This window comes from Papio anubis, chromosome 11 (genome assembly GCF_008728515.1).
Source record: "Papio anubis isolate 15944 chromosome 11, Panubis1.0, whole genome shotgun sequence".
Classification (NCBI taxonomy): domain Eukaryota; kingdom Metazoa; phylum Chordata; class Mammalia; order Primates; family Cercopithecidae; genus Papio; species Papio anubis.
In genome coordinates, this window is record NC_044986.1 from 20973127 (window position 1) to 20989534 (window position 16408).

General features: G+C 42.1%; 1 protein-coding gene across 4 annotated transcripts in view; it reads right to left on the reverse strand.

Annotated features, from left to right (window-relative positions):
* Positions 1 to 121: 121 nt before the first annotated feature.
* Positions 122 to 16408, reverse strand: part of ACSL5 (acyl-CoA synthetase long chain family member 5) — a 78155-nt gene continuing 61868 nt past the window's right edge. For all 4 annotated transcript variants that reach the window (XM_031652586.1, XM_031652588.1, XM_021944072.2 and 1 more), the window contains 11 exons: positions 16329 to 16406; positions 15059 to 15193; positions 11507 to 11641; positions 10570 to 10665; positions 6839 to 6911; positions 6177 to 6265; positions 5770 to 5886; positions 3015 to 3158; positions 2136 to 2237; positions 1640 to 1711; positions 122 to 1283 (listed from right to left, as the gene is read on the reverse strand). In XM_031652586.1, coding sequence (XP_031508446.1) covers positions 1143 to 1283; positions 1640 to 1711; positions 2136 to 2237; positions 3015 to 3158; positions 5770 to 5886; positions 6177 to 6265; positions 6839 to 6911; positions 10570 to 10665; positions 11507 to 11641; positions 15059 to 15193; positions 16329 to 16406 — 1182 coding nt within the window. In that variant the 3' untranslated portion in view covers positions 122 to 1142. The remainder of the gene's footprint in view (positions 1284 to 1639; positions 1712 to 2135; positions 2238 to 3014; positions 3159 to 5769; positions 5887 to 6176; positions 6266 to 6838; positions 6912 to 10569; positions 10666 to 11506; positions 11642 to 15058; positions 15194 to 16328; positions 16407 to 16408) is intronic.

The window sequence follows — 16408 nt, forward strand, 5'->3', positions numbered from 1 at the left end:
ACTTCCTAGATAATTCTATCGTGTAGCCAAGTTTAAGAACAGATACTGTACTTGATTTTTAAGGGCTCCGTGTTTAAGACTGATTTTCATCATGGTCCATGAGGCAAAAAACACCACAACATAAGTATCTGCAATAGTTTATTTTAAAGACTACATTTACAAGTAGAAGCAATGTGTGTTATCTGTGGATAAGGCAGAGCAGGAACTCCAATCCGAGGGTGGGGGAGATCAGTTGGTTCCTTCACAGAAAATAAGCCTGTTGTGTGGGCATCTTGCTTGCCTGTAGGTCTTTGTTCCCAGTTCAGGAGGTTTTTATTCAGTGCTTGCTTCATTTACTGGAAAAGTTCACTGTGCCCACGTGTCAACGCCTTCCCCACAGCTTCCAGCTCAGCAGCAAACTGTAGCGGACAGATTTACTCCCCAGTTGCTACTATAAATAACGCTTTAAAAACAGCATTCCTTTTGAACAATATGTCATAGGCCCAATTTTTAATACTGCCAAGTCAGAGATCTAACTAGAGAGTTTAGGAAATGTTTGGTATGATTAAACTTTTCCCTTTAGTACACAATTTAATTTACACAGAAGAGCATCAGAGAAATTTATCTCATAGATATGATTGACATGACTGATAGGTTCAAACTAAAATTTTAGTGGTTTGTGGAGTGGCTAGAAAACATGAATTATAAGCAGTTTTTCAGAATTTAAAAATACCTTAGTTTGAACAGAAGATGTAAAGAAGCATTGAGACTGTTGGCAAGTTATGTTTATCACAAAGCAACAAGGAAGAAGGCACAGCGGGTCCCTTTGACCCTTGAACTTGTGGTCACTTACAGTATTAAGGTTGGAAATCATGAGGAAGGATACAGAACATAAACTGAGATCTTGAAGACAGGCATGTTGATAAAAGTAGCCCTAAAGCCTTAATATTAGCAACATTGAAGATGGGAAAGACGGGATTGATTTATTTGGGGACGAAGTTTACACATTATATGTCTCTCAATATAAAATAAAAGCTATGGCTTTAGAGTTAAGTAGGCAAAAAAAAAAAAGGAGGAAAGACAAAACAAATGTAAGAATAGTTTTTAATCCATGTTCTCACAAGCAGTGCAGAGTGGGCAGGCAGGTACTTAAGTACCTTATCCTAATCCTGGATGTGCTCATACAGACTGTCAATTTGGGTCCGAAAGTATTTGGAAAGCTCTCCCCGCTTTGCTTTCAGTGTTGGTGTCAAGAGCCCATTTTCAATGGAAAATGGCTCTGGATGAAGAAAAACGGCTTTGACCTGGAAGATGAACACACACACATCCATGCTCATTAGTGATTTGGACTTCTCTGCAGAGCCCGCCGAGTGCTCTGTGAAGAAAGTGAAGTTGATGCAGGGAAAGGGTAAAGGTAATAGTAACACATGCCCGTTCCCATAAACATAATTTGAGAAAGAAATGAGTAGGGAGAAGGGAGAATGGATAATAAACAGCAAAAAAAGGACAAATAACTACGAAAGATCATTTTATAGTTAATGGCACAAAATCTACAATCAATTCCTTAGAAATTATATATTTAAACCTCATGAGATAGAAACTTGAAACAAAACTTTCTAATATGATGAGAGGCCAGTATAACATCAGTGGTAGTACACACCTGTTCAAAGGTTTTAAGGCCACTTTCTTTCCCAATTTTCTGCAAGTCTTCTAAAATGGCTTTCCTTACAACCTAAGAATACAAAACATCGCTTAAAGCATGGCTGTTTCAAACAGAGCCTGCAGGGCTAAGCGTGAACCAACTCAGAGTGCCTGGCAAAGCCGTGCAGTATGAAAGCAGAAATATAAAACTGGGCACATTATATGCCCAATATTGAAAGAAAAACTGAGAAGAAAAGGTACATCTAAATGTTAACAGTTTTCCCTGAATAGCATTTTTACTCTTCTTTCCCAGTCTTTTCCCACAATGAACATATTATTGTAAATAGAAAAGAGAGTTTTATTTTTTAAACTCTCCATCCTATCCCCGAGTCTCATAAAACTATTCAGCCTGTTGGGGCTGCAGCCACTTGTGACAGATGCAGGAACTGGTGAGGCATCCTCTTCTCCACGATGGACCCATGGGTGTGCATAAAGCTTTCCTAGGCAAGACTTACTTGGTTTTGGCACAGTTCCTCAAAGGAGCCCTTTACCCCAAGCTTGGCTGCAAATGAGGGAAGTACATCTGGGTCAGGAACCACCACTCCTACTAAGGATGACTATGGAAAGGAAATAAAAGGTGCAAGGGCATGAGAGAAGCCATGTAGGGATTTCCCCAGTAGTTAAATAAAGCAGAATTATGTCGTTGTAATAGTCATTTCCTCAAAACCCTAAATCCAGTACTAATGTTCTTTTCTCACCATATATTTTCAATACACATGGAACTGTAATCCCATTTTCCCACTCGATATCTCATTACAAAGATGTTCTATTCAAATCTGATCCGTCAACATTAAGCTTAAAGCATCTCTGACTTGTCCAGGTCCACTCTCCCTTACCCCCCAAAAGCTACGTTTAAGCGCAGTGTGTATAAAACAGTTTGTTGTTTTGGGATAAGGAGTTCCTTAAAGCTATATTTAAGCACAGTATGTATAAAACAACAGTTTGTTGATGAAACTTTTGTTTGTTGTTTTATACATACTGCAACAGTTTGTTGTTTTATACATACTGTACTTAAACATAGCCTTAAGGAACTCCTAAAGGAACGGGAACTAAGTACAATGTGGAGCTCATTTTTTACTGAATCATTACCTTTTAGTGTAGCCATTCCAAACAATTCTACTGACTTGTGTACAACGTCCATCATAGTTTCAAAATTTTTTTAATTGAAATTGCCTTATTTGAGGTTTGGAATGTAACTTCTTTTTTTTTTTTTTTTTTTTAGTTTTATAAGCTTGGATCTTCTCATTCTGAACCCAACTATACACATTTCCTGTAGCTACAAGAACCAGCATGGTTTGTGACTGAAATGGGCTATTGTTAAAATGATATATTACCCGTAAGCTCTCCCCATGTACAAAAATTTGTAACACTGGTCTACTCCTGTTGTAGATATTTTCTATCTTCTCTGGCGCAATGTATTCTCCTTGGGCAAGCTTGAAAATGTTCTTTTTACGGTCGATGATCTTCAGAGTTCCATTCTACATGAGACAGATACAAGTATCAGTATTTTTGAGCCACAGAGATGGTATCAGTGGGGAGAGTGGTGAAGTCACAGTCATCTTTCTTCTCTAAAGCTGATTTCTCCCAGAGACTTTTGAGCTGTCTTTCATTTCTCTTTCTTGGCTTTGGGGAAAGGGGAGGGAAGCATCGTGCAGCAAGAACCTGTCTTTACTGTATATCTATGTGGAGAGTCAATGCGCAGCCTCAGAGAAAGTCTCCCGGATCTGCTGGGGTTATGCAAATTGATGCCTCATCCAAGGAAGAAATTGCGCAGCTCTCAATTTCCAATCGCTAATTTCCAATTAGTTCATTTTCAGAACTCTCAGCGATAGAGGTGTTGTCTTTTGTTTAGACTTTAGATTTGATATGAATAGTTCTCCCACCGCTTGACTCCCTGTTATGTTTTCCTCCTTGTTAGATCCGGGAGTAAGCTCAAAAAGCTCCACTGTGCTAATCAAGCAAGTCAATTACTGGGCTTGTTAGAACAGCAACAGGGCTGAGAGGACTCCAACCGGCCACCAAAGGTCATTTGCAGCTTCATTTCTCTGAACTAATTGGTCTGAGGAGCTCAGGTCTTTAGGGATTTGAATTGTAGAATTGGGATAAATGGCAAATACAGTCCACATGCTAACACCCTAAGTAGGGCGACTAACTAAACCCACTCTGGAACTATCACAAGGCAGACTCAATAAATTAGCCATCAATTCAGCATAACGTTCATTATCTGAAAGTGATTGATAAGGTGCCGCCTTCTATAACCCTGGTGTGGGGACATATCTATTGCTTACATCCTAGGCTTATTAGAGTGTTATTTAATCCTGTTACTAGACAGAAACAAATATGTTAGCAAACTACCAAACCCAGATCAATAAAATGCATTGTTAGGACTAGTGTTCTTAAAAGTTTGTCATTGTCAAGCATTCCTTAAATCTCATTTAAATCTAAAATATTGATTGAGCAAGAAGGGAGTTTTAAATTCTAGTTACATTCCCACTTCCCCAGCACAGAGTTAAGACAAAACTTTTGAGAGGAGAGATCTTTTGGAAAATCCCATCACTGCCCTTGCAATAATTTCCTTTCTTCTTATGAAAATAGCAACTACTGCTAATTATCATCAAGCTATGCTAAAAATATGTCCCTGTATCTTCCACAGAAAGGGGCTGTCAAGGTCAGTGAGAGACAAACACTAGCCTCTGCAAACACTTGATTTAGAAATCCTTCTTCCTTGTTTTGATATGCCTGTGAATTAATAGGGAGGATACTTATCCCAAGACACTCATAAGAGGCAAAAGTTGTGGACCAACAGCGTTATCAAACCAAAATTTTCTGGGTTTTTGTTTTGTTTTGGTAGACACAGGGTCTTGCCATGTTGCTTAGGCTGGTCTCAAACTCCTGGCCTCAAACAATCCTCCCGCCTCAGTCTCCTAAAGTGTTAGGATTATAGGCTTGAGTCGCCACACTTGGCCTCAAACGACAACTTCTGCCTCAAGAAAAGTTAAGGGGCGGGGGAAAAAAGGACAGAATAGTACATCTCCCTACTCCTTTCCTGGAGAAGTCACCTAATTTTTCCTTGGCTGGTAGCAAATCTATTCCATTGCAGGGGACCCATGCCAACTCTTATGTCCAGGTCTACCTGATGTATTAAAGAATCCCACCTTCAGTTTGGGTCTAAAAACAGTGCTAGGATCACTGACTTACTGCTTGCTGGTGGTATATTTGATAAGGAATAAGGCAGGAAGAAAACACTTCAACTGGTCTACATCTTGGTGTCTTCGATAACAGTGTGATCAAAATACCGAAAGTAGTCTCTGGCGGTACTTCTGGTGCTGTAGTTTATACCAGTAATCCCAGAACTTTGGGAGGTCAAGGCAGGAGGATTGCTTGAGGCCAGGAATTTGAGTCCATCCTGGTCAACTCAGCGAGACCGCATCTCTATAAAATTTTTTTTTAAGAAAGAAAGACTTTCTAGCTTTGGCAGCTCCTATTCACACATTAAATTACTTTCTCAGAATTTCATACTGTTGGTCCATGGAAGAGCTGCAACTAGAACACAAATCTCCTGACTTCCAGCCTATATTCTTTTTTTTTTTTTTTTAACTTTTAAGTTACAAGTTAACCTAGATTCTTTTAATTGTATGTTCTTTTTTTTATTTTTTGTTTTATTTTATTTTATTTTTTGAGACAGAGTCTCTGTCACCCAGGCTGGAGTGCAGTGGCACAATCTTGGCTCACTGCAACCTCTGTCTTCTGGGTTCAAGGGATTCTCCTGCCTCAGCCTCCCAAGTAGGTGGGATTACAAGTGCCCATTTACCAGGCCCGCCTAATTTTTGTATTTTTAGTAGTGACGGGGTTTCGCCATGTTGGCCAGGCTGGTCTTGAACTCCTGACCTCAGGTGATCCACCACCTCAGTCTGTATGTTCTTCTCTGGATAGTATGAGGAAGTCATAAGCCAGGTAGGGTGCAAATCTAATCCCCTCCAGCTGCCTCAGCTGATTAACCTGCTTGCATTTCTGCCCCTCTTGCTATAAGCAAATTGTTCTTCCCAGTCCATTAGCACAGACTTCCAGGAGTTCTGACGATATACCCACCGGGAGCCAGCGACCAATGTCTCCTGTGTGAAGCCAGCCATCACTGTCCAGGGCTTCCTGTGTCTTCTCAGGGTCCTTCAGGTATCCTTTGAACACGTTTGTACCCTTGATGCAGATCTGCACAGCAGACATACAAGGCGGTGACAATAGCAAAGGCTGCTCCTCCCAGCGTGGGCAGTTTATGAAACATCTGCTCCCCCTTAAATCATTTGATGGCTTCCACTACACTGTGAAGAGCACCAGATCTTAGTCTCCACTACAGGGGATAGGAAAGTGAAGTTCAGAGTGCTGAATTCTTTGCTAAAGATCTCAAAGGGGCCAAATCCAAGTTTGCTTACAATTATTTGCTCCTTCTGATATAAACCGCCCCACCATGATTGTCTGACCACAGGGCATGACCTACCCACCTCTCCTTCATTATTCACTGAAAAGTAGTTCATGTCAGCCACATCTTCCAGCTTCACATAATTGCAAGTCAGGGGCGCCCCAACGTGACCTAGAACACACCACGCGGAATCAGCTGAGAAACTCTTGCATGGTGATAATTCCAGGCATTTTTTTTTTTTTTTTTTTTTTTTTTTTTGAGACGGAGTCTTGCTCTGTCGCCCAGGCTGGAGTGCTGTGGCCGGATCTCAGCTCACTGCAAGCTCCGCCTCCCGGGTTCCCGCCATTCTCCTGCCTCAGCCTCCCGAGTAGCTGGGACTACAGGCGCCCGCCACCTCGCCCGGCTAGTTTTTTGTATTTTTTTAGTAGAGACGGGGTTTCACTGTGTTAGCCAGGATGGTCTCGATCTCCTGACCTCGTGATCCGCCCGTCTCGGCCTCCCAAAGTGCTGGGATCCAGGCATATTTCTGAGCTATTTATGACTTGACTCTCGAAGAGGAAGACTGAAAAATCACCTGGCGCCAATGCACACTAGCCAAGGTAGGCAGGCCTGGGCCCAATACTTGAATTTTGCATTTGCCACATTAGTCCAGAGAACTGAGGTTATCTAAACTCCAAAGTCCTAGTTCAGTTAGAGCCTTTCTTCCAACCATGGCACCTCCTGCCCAGCAGATGGAGGACTTACCTGATGTCCAGTCCCCAGGTGATGTAAACGTACAGCCAGCTGTGCATTCTGTTTGACCATAAGCTTCATACACCTGGGAAACCAAAGAAGAGCTTGTAGATTTACTCAAGATAAAGTGTGAGCTGGCCATGTGCTATGGCCAAGACATGAGGAAACCAAGGTCTCTAAGTGTTCGAGACCACTTAGTGTCTTAAAACCTTGAACTTAGAGGGGGCGGTGGCTCACGCCTATAATCCCAGCACTTTGGGAGGCTGAAGCTGGAGGATCACCTGAGGTCAAGAGTTCGAGACCAGCCTGGCCAACATGGTGAAACCCCATATTTACAAAAATACAAAAAAAATTAGCTGGGCATGATGGCAGGTGCCTGTAATCCCAGCTACTCAAGAGGCTGAGGCAGGAGAATCACTTGAACCTGGGAGGAGGAGGTTGCAGTGAGCTGAGATCATGCCATTGCACACCAGCCTGGGCAACAGAGCAAGACTCCATCTCAAAACAAAACAAAACAAAACAAACAAACAAAAAACCTTGAACTCATACCCAAGCTGCAAAGTATTTACTACCAACACTTTTGGCCATTCAGAAACCAAAAGGGTCTGGAAATAGACCAAAGTATAGAACTTTACATGAAAAAGCATTTTGGCCAGGCATGGTGGCTCACACCTATAATCTCAGCACTTTGGGAGGCCGAGGCGGGAGATTCACCTGAGGTCATGAGTTCTAGGCCAGCCTGACCAACATGGTGAAACCCCGTCTCTAGTAAAAATACAAAAATTAGCCGGGCCTGGTGGCATGCACCTGTGATCCCAGCTACTTAGGAGGCCGAGGCAGGAGAATCGCTTGAACCCAGAAGGCAGAGGTTGCAGTGAGCCGAGATTGTGCCATTGCACTCCAGCCTCGGTGACACAGCAAGCAAGACTCCATCTCAAAAAAAAAAAAAAGAAAAGAAAAAGAAAGAAAGAAAGGAAAGGAAAGAAAATGCAGCATTTCAAGTAGGTGGGAACATGTAAGTTATTCACTAAGTGATGGTCAACCCAATAGCAATTGAACTTGAACCTGAGCAATGCAGCATCACTGAAGGAACTGAAGAAGGGGAGTAGCATTTTTTAAGGGAAATAGCTCCCATTGTGATATAAAACAAGAGTTGGCAAACTTTATCTGTACAGGCCAAGATAGTAAATATTTTCTGCTTTGTGAGCCATCTGGTATCTGACTCAAAACTTGACTCTGCCAACATAGCACGAAAGCAGCCACAGTCCATATGTAAATGGATGGACATAGCTGTATTTCAGTAATATTTTAAAAATAAAAACCGGCTGCAGACTAGTTTTAGCCTGTGCTGCAATTTGCCAAACCCTGGTATAGAAGATAATCTTGATTGGAGAGAGGCTAGGGGCAGGAAACAAGTTCACAGGCTGCTGCAAAGGGGGGTGTGGCCTGTGATAGGCAGAATTGGGAGACAGAGGAAGGCTTAAAGAAGACATTTCTGGGAGGGGGTTAGCAACAGAACCTGCCGATCTATTGGTTTTAGGGGCTTAAGGAAAGAACAGTATTAAAAATGGCTACGAAGATACTGATTTGAAAGACTACAGGGCCTCAGGCCTTGGCATCAATCTGGAGTCTCTTTTGATTGTGGTTATACGGATAGGGGACTCATGAGGAAAAGTCTGTGCCTGTTTTGTTCATGCTCTGCATGGCTGGTTGAATGAATAAACTATCCATCTGGGTAAAAATTGAGACAATGTGCATGACCAAGCACTTGCACAAATTTCAGGTGGAACTGAGACTTACATGGAAAAAATGGAAAATGGTAAGTTTGCCAGAAAGTAAGGGTGAAATAGTCTTACGAAATATCAGGGGTTAGGAAGTCCTGTCTAAGCAATTTAAAACCTACAAATATAAAAGATTATTTAATTTGACTATAAAAACATTGGAAATTTTTATATGGCAAAACACAGGGCAAAAATGATGAGACTAGGAAAAATCTTTCCAATACGACAAAAGTTAATATTACAGGTTGACTATTCTAATCCAAATGTTTGAAATCCAAAATGTTCCAAAATCCAAAACCTTTTGAGTGCCGACATGATGTTCAAAGGAAATGCTTTTTGGAGCACTTCAGATTTTGGATTTTCAGATTCAGAATGCTCAACTGTTTTATAATGCAAATATTCCAAAATTGGGAAAAAAATGCAAAATTCAAAACACTTTTAGTCCCAAGCATTTCAAATAGGGAGATACTCAACCTGTATTACTCTGTGAAGAACTCTTAGAAATATAAAAAAGGACCAAATTATCTTTTGCCTGTTTTTCTATAAGGAAGTAATAGAATAATTCATGGATGAAATACACATGTCAGTAAGCAATAGAAAGATGCTTAGTATAAATAAAAGAAACAAAACTTAATAAGATTTTTCATTTATCTGATTAGCTAATATCTAAATGACTGATAAAGTCTGTCACTGGCAAGAGCGTGGGCAAATAAGGCCTCATGTACTTGCAGAAATGTGTAACAAACATCTTTCTGGAAGACAGTTTGATAATATACACTATTACACACACACACACACACAGACATACACTTTTGACACAGTAATCCCTTCTTGCGTGGATTTATTCTAGATTAATGATTAATTGATTATAACAATGAAAAATATCATAAGCAACTCAAGTGTCCATTAACAGATTAGTTATTTGAGTACAGCTGACCCTTCCTTGCACAACACAGGTTTGTACGGCACAGCTCCACCGATAGGTGGATTTTCTTCTGTCTGTGCTGCTCCTGAGATAGCAAGACCAACCCCTCCTCTTCTTCCTCCTCAGCCTACTCAACATGAAGACAGTGAGGATGAAAACCTTTATAATGATCCATTTCCACTTAATGAATAGTAAATATGTTTTCTCGTCCTTATGATTTTTTAAATAACATTTTCTTTTTTCTAACTTCCTTTATGGTAAGAATACGGTATATAATACATATACAAAATATATGTTGATTAATTATATTATTGGTAAGACTTCTAGTCAATAGTAGTCTACTAGTAGTTAAGTTTTTGGGGAGTCAAGTTTTTTGTTTGGTTTTGTTTTGTTTTTTTGAGACGGAGTCTTGCTCTGTCGCCCAAGCTGGAGTGCAGTGGCGCGATCTCTGCTCAATGTACGGTCCACCTCCCGGGTTCACGTCATTCTCCCACCTCAGCCTCCTGAGTGGCTGGGACTACAGTGGCCCTCCACCACGCCTGACTAATTTTTTTGTATTTTTAGTAGAGACAGGATTTCACCGTGTTAGCCAAGATGGTCTCTATCTCCTGACCTCGTGATCTGCCTGCCTTGGCCTCCCAAAGTGCTGGGATTACAGGCACCAGCCACTGCGCCTGGCCGGGGAGTCGAGTATTATACATGAATTTTTGACTGCGTGGGGGTAGGCAATCCTAACTCTTGCATTGTTCAAGGGTCAACTACATTCAATAAACTATTGAGAAATCATTAAAATGATGCTGAGCTTTATTTGACAAGGAGCAAAGTTAACAAGTGTTTTAGAGCACTAGTTTTATTTATGTGAAGGTTTCTACACACAGATGCCTGAAGAGATGATGAGAAGAATATTTTCTCTGGATTTTGAGAATTTAGGTGACTTTCATTTTGGTACCTTTTAGTTGTTTTCATTGTTATTTAAACAGTGAGCTTGTTTGTGCAAAAGTAAACTGGCCTATTTTCAAAGAAGGTGCTTGGTTTACCTGACATCCCATTGCTGCCCGGAAGAATGTCATGACTGGAGCGGAGATGGGGGCAGCTCCGGTGACGATTATGCGAACCCTTCCGCCCAGGCTGGCCTGTTCAGTGGAAACAAAAGACATACTAAGACCTATTCTCTTGGCTTCAACATCCTCCACTGTAGAGTGGGTATAATAGCCTGTTCAGCGTTGTTATGAGAATTAAACTGATATCAATTCTCACGTTAATTTACAAAGCACTTAGAATACAGTCTGGATTGTAGAAAAGCACTTAAAATGTTAGCTATTATTGTCATCGCTATCTATAGCTGGGACCAGAAGCCATATATTTCTCAAATAATTTGTATTCTTTAGCCCCTCAAATTGCTTATAATCTCAACAGACCACCAAAGAAAATAAGAGAGAGTGCTAGAACTTAAATAAAATATTTTTCTTTTCTTTTCTTTTTTTTTTTTTTTTTGAGATAGAGTCTGGCCCTACTGCCCAGGCTGGAGTGAAGTGGTGCCATCTCAGCTCACTGCAACCTCTACCTCCTGAGTTCAAGCGATTCTCCTGCCTCAGCCTCCCATGTAGCTGGGATTACAGGCACCCACCACCACACCCGGCTAATTTTTCTATTGTCAGTAGAGAGCGGGTTTCACCATGGTGGTCAGGCTGGTCTTGAATGCCTGACCTCAGGTGACCTGCCCATCTAGGCCTCCCAAAGTGCTGGGATTACAGGTGTGAGCCACCACACTCAGCCTGCTTCTTTTTTTTTTTTTTAACCTACTCCCTTTAGTAGCAAAGTAGTACAAGAAAGATCTCAAAAAGCAGTGGACAAAAAGTGTGAAAGGATCTCTAGCTAAAGTGACGCTCAAGCAACAGAAGAAAAGCAAGGTCTGTGGAGTCAGAAGGCAGCCCAGGTATTTGCCTGCTTCAGTCCGGGACCTGTCCAACCTACCTGGATCTTTGCAAAGATGAGCTTATCCCAAAAACTGTCACGCCTGATGATACCCTTTTGAAGCTCCTTGAATTTACTGGCAACAGCCAAGTTCAACAAGAACTTCTTCAAGGGTGTCTTGGCTTCATTTTGTACCTGCAGAGTGATAGCTCCTTTTAGTTGGAAACCTATTGGAGATACTCATCAAGGCCATTAGTCAGCAAGAAACAGTGTGTTCTAGCTTCATAAGGAAGTGGTCTCACAGTCTCACACTCATGAACTCGATTGCGAATAATGATGAGCCCAGAGAATTATGGCCATGCTCAGAAAGAAGTGAACTTAATGCAAAGCTCCAGTCCTCCCCTTTACTGCCCCAATTTTTAGTCCTTGGGAAACAACTTGACAACTGAGATAAAGAGGGACTGCCTACAAAGTCACCTGGGGGGTACTAGATTTAAAACAAACAAAAAAACAACAGTTCAATGGGCACCACCTCTAGGGCTTTTCATTTAGTAGGTCAAAGGGCAGCCTAGGAATCTGCTTTTTTTTTTTTTTTTGAGACAGAGTGTCACTCTGTCACCCAGGCTGGAGTGCAGTGGCGTGATCTCGGCTCACTGCAAGCTCCGCCTCCTGAGTTCATGCCATTCTCCTGCCTCAGCCTCCTGAGAGCTGGGACTATAGACGTGCACCACTACACCCGTCTCATTTTTAAAATATTTTTTAGTAGAGAGGGGGTTTCACCATGTTGGCCAGGCTGGTCTCGAACTCCTGACTTCAAGTGATCCACCTACCTCAGCCTCCCAAACTGTTAGTCTTTCTTCTTGATCTTCCTGAGTTCATGCCATTCTCCTGCCTCAGCCTCCTGAGTAGCTGGAACTACAGGCACTGGCCACCATGCCCAGCTAACTTTTTTTTTTTTTTTGTATTTTTAGTAGAGATGGGGTTTCACCGTGTTAGCCAGGATCGTCTCGATCTCCTGACCTCGTGATCCGCCCGTCTCGGCCTCCCAAAGTGCTGGGATTACAGGCTTGAGCCGCCGCACCCGGCCGGACTTAATTCTTCCTACTAAAATTATTTCTTCCCATTGGGCTTAATTCTGACACCATTTTTCCAGCTCACATGATTTCCCTGGTCTCCCTGACTGTGGCCTCACTGTGACTGTATGTTCCATCAACCACACTCCTGCCAAAGGAGAGCTTCCCCAAGTACAGCTCAAAGTGACCCCTTATTTACAAAATTTAGTCCTGAACTCTGTAGCTGGCTTTCAAGATTCCACCCTACTGGAAGTCAGATTCAAGGCAATTGAAGTCTTTTTTCTTGTTCAAAATTTGGAGAATCCCTCTCCGTCCATCTTCCATGTTTACACCCCCATTTTTGGGCCTCCAGCCAAGCAGGGGTGATAATTTTTATCTTCTAATGTAAATTGTGCTCTAGGACATAAGCATCTTCTTATGCCTATAACATTATCATTGTACCAATATGTCATAATCTCTCTCCAAGATCCATGCTCAAATGCTTCCTGCATCATGTCATTCTTGAAACCTCCCTCATCTAAAAGAGATTTATCTTTCTTCAACATTCACAAGACTCACCCTCCCTCAACAAGTCACTGATAAAGAGTTAGTATTAGAGACCTGTGCTAATAAAGTCCTTCATTTTAAAAATACATTCAGGAAGTGAACTGTGTATTAGGTATTAACTACACAATAACTATCTCGGAAAAATAAAAAAAGTACAACAACAACATATGAACAAAAACCATAATAACAACCAAATCTAATAATTGCATAGCATGGTAAGAAACTGTTGGAATTGTTATCAGTTCTGCTAGAACACTGCCTGCCCTGTCACCGGAGCCCATTTAGCATCTGCTGAGAGTCCTAATAGTGAAAGGAAGTGTTAAAATCTCGGAGGTGGTTGGGGAGGTGGGGGAGGGTTCCAAAGCATGTGAAGAATGGCCATGTATTACTTCCTCACGGATCCCAGCCTGAGGAATCATCACATACTATATTGCCTGGGTTCAAATAGCTTTGACAGCTCCTTGAAGCAATCTGACAATCTAACAATTGGGTGAGAAATATACAAGATGAGGTTGAGACAACTTGTGCCAGAAACCAAGGAAGCTATCAGAGGCTACAGGGGTATTGTCAAAAGGTCACCCGAGCAACTTGATGAGGGTTTCCAACTGCCAAGATGGGGCAATAAGAAGATCAAGAAGAAAGACTAACAGTTTGGGAGGCTGAGGTAGGTGGATCACTTGAAGTCAGGAGTTCGAGACCAGCCTGGCCAACATGGTGAAACCCCCTCTCTACTAAAAAATATTTTAAAAATGAGACGGGTGTAGTGGTGCACGTCTATAGTCCCAGCTCTCAGGAGGCTGAGGCAAGAGAATCACTTGAACCCAGGAGGCGGAGCTTGCAGTGAGCCGAGATCGTGCCACTGCACTCCAATCTGGGTGACAGAGTGGGACTCTGTCTCAAAAAAAAAAAAAAAAAAAGAATGACTGAAATTTAAAAAACAAATCTGAAAATTATGAATTCCTAAAAATACACAGAGAAAATCTCATTGGCTACTTTTGAAGATTGCTGAGACACAAATCCATTTTTCTGAAGATTGATAAATAAAAATAATCAAATATTCACCAGGTTTTATGGAAGAATCTCAGCTAATGAATGCAAGAGGAAGACAGAATTACAGGAATCACCATTCTGTAATTTCTAATGAAAAATAGAGCAGTGCTAGTCATCGGCATGACTCGCTAACATGACTACTGAAACAAGACTACTGAAAGCTTGATTCTGCCTTACCCCTTTTGAATGTGACTCTGGGCAGGTTATTTAACCTCCGAGGCTCATTTTCCTCGTCATAAGTTAGAAATAATAGGTGTAAGTATGATTTACTATGATTTTGTGAGGATTCAATGAGAGGATGCCTCTGAAATGTGTATCATGAGGCCTGGCACTTCAGCAAGGGAACAGCTTCCCCAGATGTCTGCTGAACCCTGAGGGGCTCCATAAGTCTCTGAGTCAAGCTCTTTCTTCAGATCAGGTCCAAGTCATCTTGCCCAAGAAAAAGGGGACTGTACTTATTTATTTTTCATTTTTAAATTTTATTTTTATTTATTTTTTGAGATGGAGTCTTGCTCTGTTGCCCAGGCTGAAGTGCAGTGGCATGATCTTGGCTCACTGCAACCTCCACCTCGCGGCTTCAAGCAATTCTCCTGCCTCAGCCTCCCGAGTAGCTGGGATCACAGGCGCTCACCACCACGTCCAGCTAATTTTTGTATTTTTAGTACAGATGGGGTTTCACCATGTTGGCCAGGTTGGTCTTGAACTCCTGACCTCAGGCAATCTGCCTGCCTTGGCCTCCCAAAGTGCTGAGATCACAGAAGTGAGCCACTGTACCTGGCAGGCATTGTATTTATAATGGTTTTTCATAGCTTGACCTGTAAACATGGCTTTACGTAGATATTTGTAGAGGGTGGAGGTAGAGGTGGAGTAAATCTCATAGTAGTACAGAGTTCCTTTATGCAGGCCCAAGTCACAGAGAGTCCCTTCAGCGGAAAGTTAGTACCTTATCGTAGATCCTGTTAAGGACTCGAGGCACCGTGGGAAACAATGTGGGCTTCAAAGTCTTCATGTCATCAGCCAGCAACCGAATATTCCCTTGGAAGAATCCAACTCTGGCTCCACAGCAGTATGCAACAGTCTGAAAACAAAACCAAATTATAGAGCTTAGAGGCAAACAACCCCTTTAGTGGGGACCTGTCTTGGAAGGAATTTGGGAAGTGGGCTAAGGCACACAGACACTTTCCTTACACAGCACCTCCCCGCCAATTCAGGACTCTGAGAGCCTTCCCCCAAAAAAGGATGAACATTTATTTCTGCTGTGGTGACATGACAGATGAGACAGATATTGAGACTTTGTGGACCCCCAGACTCCACCACAGGTCTGTGCGACAGTCTCTAAGACAATCATCCTTTGTAAGACGCAATTCATTATGTGGCACTAAGAAAGCACTGCCAATTAAAGCAGAACCTGCCTTCAATCGTAAGACCAGCCCAATTTCATAAATTACGTTAAAATATTTTTTAAGGTTTCTTAGAATCAATTTTTTATGAATCAGATATCATTACTTTAGCCCAAAGAACTGAATCTTGCATTTTGGCATTTTAGGCATCAACCATGAGCTGGCTGAAGAGGCATTTGGGGGTAGCGAGGAGCAGAGAGAGAACTTTCCAACCACACTACCTGTGTTTTTGAAAGGCTGACATGGCTCTCGGTTCTCAAATCAGCCTCAAAATAGCCTGAAAAGCCTGGAGTACACTCACAGAAGAGTAGACCTCCTCCAGTGCACACAATGCTGACAGCACCACCTTACACACTCAGGTGTGGTGCAAAAACTCCCACGGGGGACATCTCATACCTTATGTGGATCAAATGCTCCTTCCCTGATCCTCTGTGGGGAACTTCCTTTTCTCTAATCCTAGATCTTTTCAAAAATTCTAACCAAAATAAAATTTAAAAAGAAGACAACGTCTTGTGTCAGCTCAGAATTAAGGGCAGATAGTAAGCTCCTAGCTGTGATGTCACTAGACTCACACACCCCCATGAAGGCAGAAGCAAGTACTATCCTCCCGGACACATGCAGACTTAGCAGAGGAAGGCTCTGCAGGAAATGAAGGGTCATACCACAATTAGAGTTCCCATGAGCCAACTCCTTGCCTGCACCTCTCACACCAGAGAGAGGACAGTAAATACTGTGTAGCTGCCTTTGGAATAAACATGTGATAGCAAGTCAGGACCCCCTTGCCACATACTGCTAGGAACATAGAACACTCACCTGTACAACCCTCTCAAACATATGAGCCAGAGGGAGGTAGGATATGGTCACATCGTCAGGAGTGGGCTCAAAAGTATGCT